Source organism: Coffea arabica, chromosome 8c, assembly GCF_036785885.1.
Source record: "Coffea arabica cultivar ET-39 chromosome 8c, Coffea Arabica ET-39 HiFi, whole genome shotgun sequence".
NCBI lineage: Eukaryota > Viridiplantae > Streptophyta > Magnoliopsida > Gentianales > Rubiaceae > Coffea > Coffea arabica.
This window is the reverse complement of record NC_092325.1, coordinates 44,126,097-44,139,041: the sequence shown is the minus strand read 5'-3', so window position 1 is coordinate 44,139,041 and position 12,945 is coordinate 44,126,097. Positions and strand designations below refer to the sequence as shown.

At 33.6% G+C, this 12,945-nt stretch overlaps 1 protein-coding gene and 1 long non-coding RNA gene across 2 annotated transcripts; one reads left to right on the top strand and one right to left on the bottom strand.

The window, feature by feature from the left end:
• The first annotated feature begins 2,444 nt into the window (after nucleotides 1-2,444).
• LOC113705226 (LIM domain-containing protein WLIM2b-like) lies at nucleotides 2,445-4,252 on the top strand. The gene is made up of 5 exons (XM_027227011.2): nucleotides 2,445-2,768; nucleotides 2,918-3,023; nucleotides 3,178-3,197; nucleotides 3,350-3,439; nucleotides 3,798-4,252. The coding sequence occupies exons 1-5, from the start codon at nucleotides 2,631-2,633 to the stop codon at nucleotides 4,065-4,067; spliced, it is 624 nt and encodes a 207-aa protein (XP_027082812.1). The 5' UTR covers nucleotides 2,445-2,630; the 3' UTR covers nucleotides 4,068-4,252.
• Nucleotides 4,253-8,228: 3,976 nt separating this feature from the next.
• On the bottom strand, nucleotides 8,229-9,171 carry LOC140013184 (uncharacterized). The gene is made up of 4 exons (XR_011820248.1): nucleotides 8,999-9,171; nucleotides 8,599-8,671; nucleotides 8,363-8,410; nucleotides 8,229-8,247 (listed from the first exon to the last, which is right to left on the bottom strand). It is a non-coding gene; the product is annotated as an uncharacterized lncRNA (long non-coding RNA).
• Nucleotides 9,172-12,945: the final 3,774 nt, after the last annotated feature.

Genomic DNA, 12,945 nt, shown 5'->3' with positions numbered 1-12,945 from the left:
TGGTAAAAAACTTGTCTTCCAAACAAAGCCTTGCTCTACACTTCTTGACAATTACACCGCAACGTTATATAATCCTTATAAGGTACTGTAAATTGACCAACATGAATGAATATATAACTTGAAATTAACATGATTAAATCAATGTCTGCCACAATATTCTCATTTTATTGATTTAGAGAGTCGCTGTAAAATGCTCAAAGGTGCTTCACTTGTTACTTGAAGAATGTCGGTTTCTCCATTATTTATAACCTACAGATAATTATAAATTACAATCAAAATAGATAATTAGTTTAATTACATTGCTCTTTTGAGTATTTACATGTAAGGATTGTAAGTTTTATACTAGCTAGGATAACATAAATTAGCAAATATAAATGAAGATATAGTTACAAAGTGACATGATTAAAATTGATAATTTTTTATGACATTATCCTCAAAATTGATGTAATAATTATTTCCTTAATTTTGTTGGGGGGCGAGGGGCCATTAGATGCCAAGTATTTATTGCATTTATCTATTTTTTGTGGCTTAAAGGTATTCAATTTAATTTTTAGTGGAATTTTGAAACACCATCTTTTCCTTCTTCTTTTTTTTTTTATGCGATTGAAATTAATTGCTAAATTTAAATGCTTTTACTAATGCATGCTCGTCTTTCCATTTTAACTTTCTGGCCTATTTCCGGAGGCCTTGTTGTTTAAGGCCATGTACGTCTTATTCCTTCGACTGGCACGATGCCAATATTACAGGGGCCAGCGCATGTATCTGCCTTTCTATTTTCCACTACTTTGCCATGGGCCCCACTTTTTCTCGCAACCTGTACTGCTAAGCGCTAGCTAATATGTGCGTGCCTTTGTCAGTTTGTCTTCTTCTCAGCTCCCGTCACATTTGCTTCCCGTATATTTTTAGTTGTCATAATAAACATGCCATGAAGAAAATCAAGGTGAAGACTTCTTTCACAGGCCATTTAATTTGTGATAAAAATACTCCTCCTTCTTACATAACATTTTTGTTTGCAATAGGGACACAAACAGATAACGGAAAATCCCTTTTTCTCATCCTCTTGAAACTCGGCATGCATTGACAAATGTTTCGCAATCTTCCCTGTGCCCTATGCATGTTTTCATGAGCACAAAAATTTGTTATTCTATTTACTTGAGATGAATTTTTCACTATAACCCTTTTTTGAGTGAATGACGAGAATGATCACTAAATTATCTAAAAATAGTGCCCTCTAATCACCAAATTTTTTTTAAAGTCAAAAGATTACTCAACTCTTTAAAACGCGACTTTTGGGCCATACTTTATTAAATCAACCGAAAATGACTTACAATTTAGGTCATTTTTGCCCCTAAAACCTACACTACTAGGTCAAAGGTGCTTCTTTCGGGTTGATTTGCCGGCTAAATCAGATGATATGACCCAAAATGCTCATTGTAAAGAGTTGAGCAACCTTTTCATCCAAAAAAAAAAAAATTTTTTTTTTTTTGGTGACTAGATCATACCATTTTAAATAGTTTGATAACTATTTTTCTCATTTACTCTCGTGTTTATTTTATGGTGATTTTTTTGTTATTTTTGTAAGATATTTAATTTAAGTTAGTTAAGGTTGTAAAAAACAATAATCCATCCTTGAAAAAGAAAAAGAAAACACGGTTCACCCCGTATCCTGGCCGGAGTACTAGAGTATTAGTGGGACCCGTAATAGTGCTGTTTGAAGGCTGGTTGGTATTAGTGGGACCGGTAGTATTGGCAGTTGGCGTGATATCGGTTATGGCAGTTCGCTAGTTGATGATCAGGCTATTCTCGCGCAGCATGAAGGAAAGAAATGTAGAGCAGATATCTTGTACAAATAACAGCTTTCTTCTGTACTCAAATAATCATCTGAGAATATTCAATTTGTACACAAAATTCTGCTCTTTCTTTCCCCTCCTATCAACTCAGATCTTCTAGCGTGATAAATGGGCAAATTTATTGTTGTAATGTCTACATTTTGACTTAGTTTAGACCATTACGGCTTTTGTCAATTTTGAATGAGTTATTTTGTCTGCTTTTCAATAATGTTTATATTTGAATAAGGGTTTTTTTTTTTTTTGTAATTTTGAAGCAAGACCCTGCTAAATCAAAGTAAAACTATCTAAATTTTAATTCAGTGATATATATTATCTGAGATAATTAAAGAGGTGGTTAAAAAAATATATTAAAGAATATTCTCGTAATTTTTACACGAAACTCGCAGTCCAAAAGAAAAGGATCCTAACATTCAGTTAGATTTTTTTTTCCATTATATATTAGGACACAACATTTCCAGCTGTTCCGAGAGCAATGAAAATTGGCACTTCCTTCGCTGGTCCAGTGCCCCTCATTCCTCATTTTAAGGGTCGCGATAACTTTCACCGCCGATTCTGAACATGTCAACTTCCATTTTGTCCATTAACTTAAACACATTTTCCAATTTTCTCGTTTTTTAATTTCCTTTCACATATTCAAGAATATACAATAAAGAGGTCGTTCCTCTTCTTTTCTTCTCTTCATCATCATCATCATCATCTTTCCAGCAGATCATTTTCTTTTACACCAAGAGCCCCAGGCTCCTCATATGTTGCTGAGTGCCGAATTAACAGGTAAACAAAATGTCGTCTTTCAGCGGCACGCAGCAGAAATGTAAGGCCTGTGATAAGACTGTTCATTTTGCGGAGATGATGTCAGCTGATGGAGTTCCTTATCATAATACTTGCTTTAGATGCACCCATTGCAATGGACGACTCACGGTAACATTTTGGCTTTCAATTTATTTATCAGGGATTTGAAAGATCTCGTATAATGATCAAGTATTGCAAATAATTAATATTGCATCATTTGCATGAGATCAATTGACTAGATTTATTGATCAAGCCAGCTATCATGATCTGATATGCAGATGAGCAACTATTCTAAATCCCCACTGGATGGATCCTTGTATTGCAAGCCTCATTTCGAGCAGCTCCTTCGGGAGAACGGAGGGTTTGCTAACAAACTTGCAACCTGTGGGTTCTTTTCTATATATTTCTTTTCTCGTCTTTTATTCTTACTTCTTTACATCTAATGGTTGGGACTTTAATTTCCAGGGGAATTGTCATTTACTTAGTTTTCTAATCTCTCTACTTTTCCTAATTGGTTGTTTTTATCATGCATGGTTAGCGGGGAAGCCAAATGGACTGGTAACTAATCCTAGCCATGCTTTTCATTTCCTTCTTACGTTTCTTTCTTTTTGTTTTTGGTTTGGTTTAATTACTTTTTCCTCCGTGGAAATCGATGGTGCATGCTAGGTATCTTTGTAATCATATCTTATGCCTAATTTTGTGATCTGTAGAGCAGGGCTCCAAGTAAAGTATCAACTTTGTTCTCTGGTACCCAAGAGAAATGCAACGTCTGCAAGAAAACAGTTTATCCTTTGGAGAAGGTACATAGATAGATGTTCACAGACTGAGGAATTGTGAATTGCTTAATTAGGCTAGCTACTTCCAAACTGCAATTAATTGCACAACCTTAAGCTCCGTAATAATAATATTGTTTTATTCCCACTAACAGGTTTAAATGCATGCCAACGTCTTGTAGTAAGCTCTAAAAATATAGTATTTGTGTAATGCACCTCGCAAAAATCTAAATCAACTTGTATAAAATGAAATTTTATAACTGTTCACCTAAAAATTGAAATATAAGCTGATGGGAAAAATTAACAATTAATTGCGACCCTTATAATAATTATCATGGAATTTAAAATTCTGAATGACCTTAGAACAGGAAGAAAATTGTTACAGGTGACGGTGGAAGGAGAATTTTACCACAAATCATGCTTCAGGTGCGCTCACGGAGGCTGCTTTCTTAACCCCTCATCTTATGCTGCTCTAGATGGGATTCTCTATTGCAAGCCCCACTTCTCTCAATTGTTTAAGCAGAAGGGCTGCTACAATCATCTCACCAAGACAACTTCATTGAAGAAAAGTGGTTCAGAAGAAGGAGCTGCGCTAGCAAAGGAGCAAGAATCCAGCGCCGAACCAAAAGAAGAAGAAGCAGAAAACGCCCAATAAGAAAAAATATGAAGTAGAATCCGCACCCAGCCGCATGATTTCTAACGCTATGATCATTTCTAGGGCAGGTTTTCTGTGGCATTTTTGGCATGTTATCCGCTTTTGATTGTTTGGTTGCATTCATGAATATGGTTAAGTTGCTCTTTCTTTTTCTCGTTTATGATGAAAATAAAGAAACTTGTCTATCATTTGCTTTTAAGAGGTTTTTAACAGTCAGTCATTACAAGTTGAGATTTTATCAAAGAAACTGCTATCTGCATGTTAAGATTAATTGACTTCCATTGCCCGACTTAAGAATCATCATGTGAAATACAGGCCCGGCCCCCCAAAAGAAAGTATCATATGACATTGGAAATACAGTAATTTTACCTCAGAAAAAAATTCTGTATACAGGTCAGGATTGGTGAGTCAATATCCGTGTAGGTATAGACAGGGAGTTAATCGGCTATAGAGTGATGTCTTATGGAATCAGCAGGTAAATTATAATGGCGAATGAGATGAGCCTAAGTTTAATAACAATGAGAAAATTTATGGTGCTATTAATTTTCAAGTCGTCCAGTTGAATTTAATAAAAGAGATTAGTGATTTTTTTTTTGTTAGGTGTGCAAATTGTCAATTTATGCCACTAGCTTTTTGAGCATGGTCAAGCCAAGTTCCTTCTGGTCACCGATGCTTCAATATAAGCACAGCTCAGTTAGGATTATCAATGTGCTAGGGCCAGCTCAAACTTAGTCCGATTGGCCCAAAATAGCTAGGATCGAGTGTGTATCGAGAGACAGAGAATCTGGGAGTGGCAGACCTTGAAGAAGAAGAAAGAAATTAATCGCGGAGAACAAAGAATTGTCAAACTTTTCTAAGAGTGCTCGAGACACTTAAATGGAGAAAATTTATTGACTAAACCGCCAACCATTGCGTATTCACAACTAAAAATCGTAGCATCTGTGTTTCACAAAGGATTTACAAATTAAAATATTGATAATGTTATGTAACAAAAGAAAAATTGTTCAATTCCCTAAAATTCCTTTTATGGATTTATTTCTTAATTAGCAGCCTTTCATGACACTTTAATGAGGACCGTGTAAGCAATATCAATAATTGACGAAGTGTCTGGGAAAAAAACACATTATTAACCCAAAAAAGAAAGAAAGAAAGAAAGAAAGAAAGGAATAACATAAAGGAGAGAGGAAATATTCACCACAAGGGAACAAATTTTGCAAATTTAGTCACGTTTTGGATTCCACATACAAATCTAATTGGGAGCTAGCTCCATGGAGATTGTGTTTGTATGCTTTCACGAAATAGAGGAAAGGAAGGCAAGGAAGGTGCTGGACAAATGTTAGACTCTAACCAACTTAAGCTGAATAGAGAATTGGTTGGAGGATTCTAGCTTTTAAGCAACTTAAGCTGGGCGGAGACTGGTCGGAAAGGGAGGTGCCGGATGAATATAAGCTTCAAAGCAAATTAAGCTGGATAAGGAGTGGTTGTCTTCCTCTTGGATTATAAATTTATAATTAAGATGTGTGGCTTAAATTATAATTAAGTCGTACTTCCGTATGCATTCACTCGTACAAAACATGTTGAAAGTAACTTTTCTGGATTGCTCCGGGGTATCTCTAGCAGTAGATGGTCGATCTCGATCTTTGTTTAACGATCCTATACTTCCCTAGGCCTTGAATGGACCGCTGCAAGCATCAGTTTTTAACTGGTCTCCAACATTGATAGCTATTTTATATTAACTGGTCTCCAACACTAACTGGTCTCTAACACACTCACTTCTTAAGTTTCTTGGAAACACATCATAAAATAAAATAATATTTTATATTACTTGTACTGCGAATTTTAGATAATAAATTGTACACTTAAATAAATTAGCTAAAAAAAATTGTTTACTTTATACTTTTTAACACTATTAATTGATTAAAACTTGTTTTTGTCACAACTTATTTAACACTTTTACTATTCAAATATGCTTTATTGTAAGTTGTAACATTCTATGCAACTAAATTATTGAATGCTAGATTGTATTATACATGAAAATGTAATTAAGAGATATATAATTTGTTGCATTATAATATTGATGAGAAATTATTAACAATAAAGTAAAACAAGTTAGAGAGAAGTAAAAGAATGTAATTAGAACAAATTTAAAACTTTATTCTGGGTACGCGAAATATTAACAAACAGAAGCAAGTAACGATCGGAAAACAACAACCAAAAAAAGAAAAGAAAAAAATGGAGGAAAACAATATACTCTTAAAAGGCATAATAAATTATTATTATAGGTGTTGCGCAAGTTTACCTATTGTTGTAAAAGTAAAATAAGTATTAGTTTTTATTTCAAGGTTCTTTTTTCTTTTAAATAAAATTTTCAAAAATTAATTAAAAACATATATATATATATGAAAATTTTGAATACAAATTGGTCAATGAATTATTAACACATGCCCAAATGCAAGTGGTTTGACATATGTGTATTGAATCTTATATTTATTGTTTTGAATTATTTTTAAACAAGTTAGGTATTGGCGCCCAAATAAAAAATCCAATCCATCCAATAAATAAGTTGGATTGTTCTTACCCAACCCAACAAAACTCATAATCCAACTGATCCAACCCATCTTTTAAAATTAATGAACGGATTGTTGGGTTTTGGGCTTTTTTACCAGCTCTAATGACAATGGTTGCAGAGGCAGTTAAAAATTACACAAGCCTCCATTCTTTAATGGTTTAGGAAAAAAATAGGCCCAAAATGCTGATGCATGCCAAATTTATCTTTCAGAATCCTATAATACTCTCCTCTTAATCTAAAGGAAAAAAATATGTTGCTCCAAAAGTTCTTCTTCAATTGCCAATTATAGGTTTCAGGCCAAACAATTTTGTTTATGTGATTAATGGTCTCAATATCAAATTTATATGGGTGAAATGCTTGAAATTTGTATCATCGTTTTTTTCTTATTTTTCCCATAGCTGTCATGCAGCTTTTGCCTCTGCTTTTTTATTCAATGAAAAAGGGAAAAGGAAGAGTAGGGATATGAATCAAATAGTAGAGGAAGCTACTTTTTCAAGGTACAAGAATAAGGTAGAAAATTTGGGATTCATTCAAGAGGAAAGTAAATCATGAAATTACAATTAGTGAATGATGGTAAAAGTTGTATAAATTAGTTTTAAATCATGTACAATTTGTTTTAAGTTATTTACTCCTTTTTTGCTGTCACAATTGCAGCGAACTTATCCATACTGATATTTGTTTTCTGCTCAAGGTTATGTGCCATGTTGTATTAAATTTTTTGTTGAGACTGCTTTGATACATTGGAAAATGTTGCCAATGTGTTTTCACCTTGCTGCTCTTTTCAGCAAGTCATTACAGACACATATGGTGCATTTGAATATTATCTTTTACTAATCAAGAATATCATGAAGTTCTAAGTGTATATGTTGATAACGAACAATTCAAAACCAAATATAGCAGAGAAGAAAGGAAAAGTTCGCTCTAGTCTTACTAAGCAGCCTGATAAAATTAACATTTCAATCTGGGCAATGAACCATATAACGTCCATACAAGCAAGGCCAGGAGCATCTAGCCACCACTTTGAGTTTCAATTTACCATAACGTCCATCACTATTAACTAGACCAAGAAGCCAAATCTTGATTGACATCAGATTTTTAATGTATACTCTAATTTGTGTAATCTTTGACTTTTCTCATCAAAATCAAATTTATTATTCCAAAAGCCTGCCAATGTATCCAAACTAAACTAAAAGTTATCCTACTGAAATTTCCAGATTCCTAAGAGGGAACAACAAGAAAATTTGAAACCACCAAGCGTTTGGTGGTTTCAAGTAATGTCCAGCAGAGAGAGGAGTGAAAGAGTGAGAAAGACAGGGAGCGAGAGAGAGAGAGATACCTTCTCATACACTTGCAAAATGAACAGATGAAAAATCAGTCGCAGAAGTTCACACACTGCCAAGAAGAGAAATCAAACGATGCAAATGCTATGCCTTACCGTTACTGCAAGTTGAAAATCAGCCATCATATCCACCATACCAGGAGATGTGATAGCCAAAACATTGTATATTCAAGTCAGAGGCAAGTTTCAACATTCAAATTGCTAAGACATTTATGAAGGTATTATTCACTAATTCAATGAAACAGGAGCTTGCCTGTATAAATGTTGTCCATCTGTCATGGAGGAAAAAAGAAATCTAAGCAAATATAGAAGAAACTATAGATGCAAAAGCCTTGAACAAACTCTATACACACAAGTGACTATCAGAAGAAAGAGGAGAATCAAGACCTTGATATAAGAGTGAGGTTGAACAGGGTGAGCCATGGGACCATCATCCTAGATGATTATGACAAAGAATAATTAGTCACAACAAGCTAAACCATGATCTATTTGGAATAACATGATTTTTTCCTATCCAATTGATGGTTCATGATGAACTAAGCCCAAGTTTTAGATAATTAAGAGGAACGATGGAAAAGTAAACAATCTAAGGAAAGAACTTGATCTTCAATTCTGAGACATACCTTTGTTTGGGAAGAAGTCCCAAGCAGCAAATGTAAGCAACAGCACCAGAGAAACAGCAAAAAGTCTCATATTCTGTAAATTTCTCGAGGAAAGAAATGATCGCTAGTTCAAGAAATTCCAAAGAAATTATAAAGAAAGAAGAAACGGGTGTTCCAAGAGACGGAAGGAAGAAGCAAAATTCGCAGGGACCCCAGGAAAGCCTACTAGCCCTTAAACCCTACAAAACTACGACGAAGAGACAGAAGCAAGAACGCAAGAAAAAAAAAAAAAAGAAGATAAAGAAGGAAAAGAAAAAAATGAACTCCTCCCAAATTATCCTTGCAACATCAATCATAAAAATGGATCAGCCATAAACTTAACTGCTAAATCAAGAACAAAACCAAAAGAAATCAACCGTACCCATATCAGGAGATACTCCTTGAGCTGAAAAGCTTCCTTGAATTTCGTAAGACAGGTTAGGCACTGGAAGACCCAAATCAAAAAGTGCAAATGAAAATTTTTGATTAATTTTAATTTGTTTTTAACTATTAGATATAGTAATATTTTTATTAGTTATATAAAATATGCCTAAAATCAGAAATTTTAAAATCTACATTTGCTTTGATTAAAATACAAAAGACCAATTAATTCAGTACATAGACATTTGCTTTGAGTATACTTTTTTTTTATTATGACATTGTACTAAAATTTATATGTATGGTCAGCTAATTTGTAGTTTTGTCTATATTACACGTTGCAGGTAACTTTTTTAATATGAGAATTGTTGACCCATTGATTGTAATTGATATTCTTACTCTGAACGAACGTTTTTAATTTGATATCCTACATTTTCAATTTTAGAAGAATTAGCTGTGAGATTTTTTAATTATTTTAAATGGAGTTACTTTAGTTTGATGAAGAATTCAATAAAAATTAGTTAATAGGTATGGGTAATAGTTAATCCAAACAGCTGGATGTGGCAATAAGATTAAATCCCTCAAATTATCTATTAAGGTCTAGTGAGACACTCGTATAAATAAACAAATATCAGTTCCATAAGAGTGATGTTTGCCTGCAAAAATCATGACATATTTGAGGGATAGATACAAAGTATAATAATTTCTAAAATTATACCATTTAATTTACTGAACTATCATTTAATTTACATATGACCATATGCTGTTCAAAATAGGATTTTCCTATTTACCATAGATGGACGGTGGTAGTAGAAAGTGAAGAAAGATGAAGCGATAAAATTATAATTAAGTCGTACTTCCGTATACATTCACTCATACAAAATATGTTGAAGGAAACTATTCTAGATTGTTTCGGGGCATCTCTTCTCTAGTAGTAGATGGTCGATCTTGATCTTTATTTAATGATCCTATACTTCCTTAGGCCTTGAATGGACTGCTGCAAGCATCAGTTTTGAACTTGTCTCAAGCATTGACTATTCTCCAAATCAATTGTTTCAAGCAAGTTTTTTTCTTTTATTTTCTTTGTTTCTTCTATTACAACTTATTGATTATTTAAACTACTAGTGGCTCCATTTGAATTAGCTGTTTTTTGGGTATTTTTGAAAAATTTTGCTGTAACAGAGTTTTTAAATTATATTTTGGGATATTTAAGAGTAGAAGAGTTTCTACAATATATTTTGAGATATTTTTTAAAATTTTAAAAAAATTTAAACTAATTTAAACTATATTTGGCCAAGGTCTCTTTTACACGGATATCATACACTTATCCTGATTGCATTCTGCCCTTTTGCTATAATCATATCTTAAGATGGAGTTTTGCCACTTATATTGTGGAATAAGTACCTAGTACTCGTGAACTTGTGCCTATGCTTTTCTACTTTTTATGCGTTAATTTGGACTGCTCGTTTGGTAGTTGACAAGTATAGTCAACAGGGTATAACAAAAATGTTAGTCCAAGCAGTAACGTCTACTGTTCCATATTGCATTATGCAATCTACAATGATCCGGTCAGGTAGGGAATATTGTGCTATTTATGATCGATGGTTTTTCTTTTTCTTTTTCCTGGGTTTGTGATGTTGTCTTACATTTTTTCAACTTATGTATCTGCCAGTTTCTTTGGAAATTTTGGGACCTATATTATTATATCATGACCATTGGAGGGGGCTGCGGGAAAGGGAAGGGGAGGGAGAAGGATGCGAGGAGAGGGAAACTGATGGTGGCGGTGAGTGATAATTAATTTTTTAAAAATATTTCAAAAAATTTTTAATTCTAGAAATTTCCAAAATAAAATACATCTTTAAAAATACCTTTAAAAGTACTCCTAAAAATATTTAACGATCTATCGTAGAAGTTTTTTTTATATACGCCACTATAGTAAACCTTTTTAACAACACCCTCAAAAATACCTAATTCGTATCAAATGACCAAATATATATCTAGGAATATCCTTTTCTTTTGTTTAAACATCATGCATTATATTAGGTAATAGTTGTTGTCTATCTACAAAATTACTCGTTATTGTATTTATAGCCGCTCATATTTTAATCTTTTTACTTTTTAACCTTACTTTATTTTTTTATTGTTGCTGTAGGATTCATAAATAGGATAACATACGGGTAGTATTAGAACAAAAGCTTTATCTTTCTTGCATTTCCTCCAAAGGGGTTAAAATGTTACAAAAAATGTAATCTAAGATAAGTAAGTGAGATTTTAAAAATCTAAGGGACATTGAGTGATATTATGAAAAATATTAGGGGAGGTTTCTGCAATTATCCCAACTAGGAGAATGAAAGAGGACGAGAGTAGCGGTTGTAATAGTCAATTCAGCCTTCCTACCAGAAAAAAAAAAGGGGCCAATTCAACCTCAAGTGCAAATCCAGTGAAAAGCCCGTAGCATCGGTTGAAGGCACCACAAGGTTCAAAACCATTCGGACACTGAGCCGATGAATTACAGCAAGACTGGTCACATTGGGCTAAAAGCCCGACTTGAAAATCTAAAGACAAAGGCCTTGACCCAAACTACAAAAACCCAAATCACATGGGAAACGGCAACAACAATTGGGTAGAAATGGACACACACGTTATAAGCCCGCAGAAAGGGTAGTACACCGTGCACCGACTGCTGTAACCGTCACGACTGAAATTACATAAATGCCCGACGAGAGGGGCGTAGTAACGAAGCAGTGTTCATTTGCCAGACAGAAACTCATCGTCTTCAACAAACTATCACCACCCAAACATTTGCCAACAATAGCAAACAAAACCTAACTAGACAAGCCAACAATTGCAAACAAAGCCTAAGATTACGTATATGACAGAAGCTTTTAACTGTCCCTCCTTTTTTTTTTATAAAAGCACACAAACTCATGCAAGTTCAAGCAAGTGACAAATTTAGCATCACAGGTGAAATTCGAGCATTGCTGAATTAGGGGAAGTTCAATGAAAATAATCCAAAAGCTCTACCTATTGCTATCATCTTCAAGTGAGACAAGTAGTTCACCACTAGTCATTCTATACAAGCCGATTGCATTTTCCAATAGTAGAATATATCCAAATAATAATAATATCAGCGTTTCCACGTTTGAGTCCACTCGTTTTCAGAAATTACTGAAGAAGAAGAAAAAAGAAAGGTGGAAAAGGAAAAAGAAAAAGTAGAAAAATAAGGGGTTTCTTCAAACTGCAGTGTTGCATTTTTATCTTGCATCGAAGTCTATAAATGCTTTGATTAGGAAGTTTGACAGAAGTTACTAACGAGGTAAATGTAATTTGATCAAACTACAGGGATCATTTAATAATTTACTCAAACCACAAAGAAGGTAATTCTAAATGTAATGAATTCTCTAATTTAAATTAAGGGAAATAAATCTTAGCCAATATGCCAATGGCAGATAATTGAAGTGGAAACTGGATTGTTTGGGGAGGAAGGGGGTTAAATTCAATACTCAAAACAGACAAATGATGCTTATTATGGCAATAGCATAGAAAGTGCAAATAGAAACTAACAACATAAATTTGAATTTGACCAAAAAAAGAAACCAAACCCGATGAATCAACTAATTTTGTTTTTAACATCCTCTTTCCATATGTAATTATTGCCTACAACATTATTTAAATTCTTTCTACACGTAATCATGGTTTACAATCTTGAAAGTTGAACCGAATAAAGCAAATTACTCAGACTTTAATCCCGTTTATCCCTTGTAAAGTAATTAATTTCGACTTTAACCCGGCTTGTGTTGTCTGTCCCCATTCATTTGCCAGCTGACTGACCTGACAAAAAGTCAAAAAACTTTGGAAACCAAAACACGAAGCAGACGTACCAATCATGAATTATGTTGTTATTTTCCTAAAATTAAACTTTTTTTTGGGGATGCCTGAATTATATTAAGA

Bases quoted from the DNA above. Each gene is read 5' to 3' on its own strand.
- LOC113705226 (XM_027227011.2), top strand. From the start codon at position 2,631: ATGTCGTCTTTCAGCGGCACGCAGCAGAAATGTAAGGCCTGTGATAAG. The intron at 2,769-2,917 runs GTAACATTTTGG...TCTGATATGCAG, and splicing joins ATTGCAATGGACGACTCACG to ATGAGCAACTATTCTAAATC. The intron at 3,440-3,797 runs GTACATAGATAG...AAATTGTTACAG, and splicing joins CAGTTTATCCTTTGGAGAAG to GTGACGGTGGAAGGAGAATT.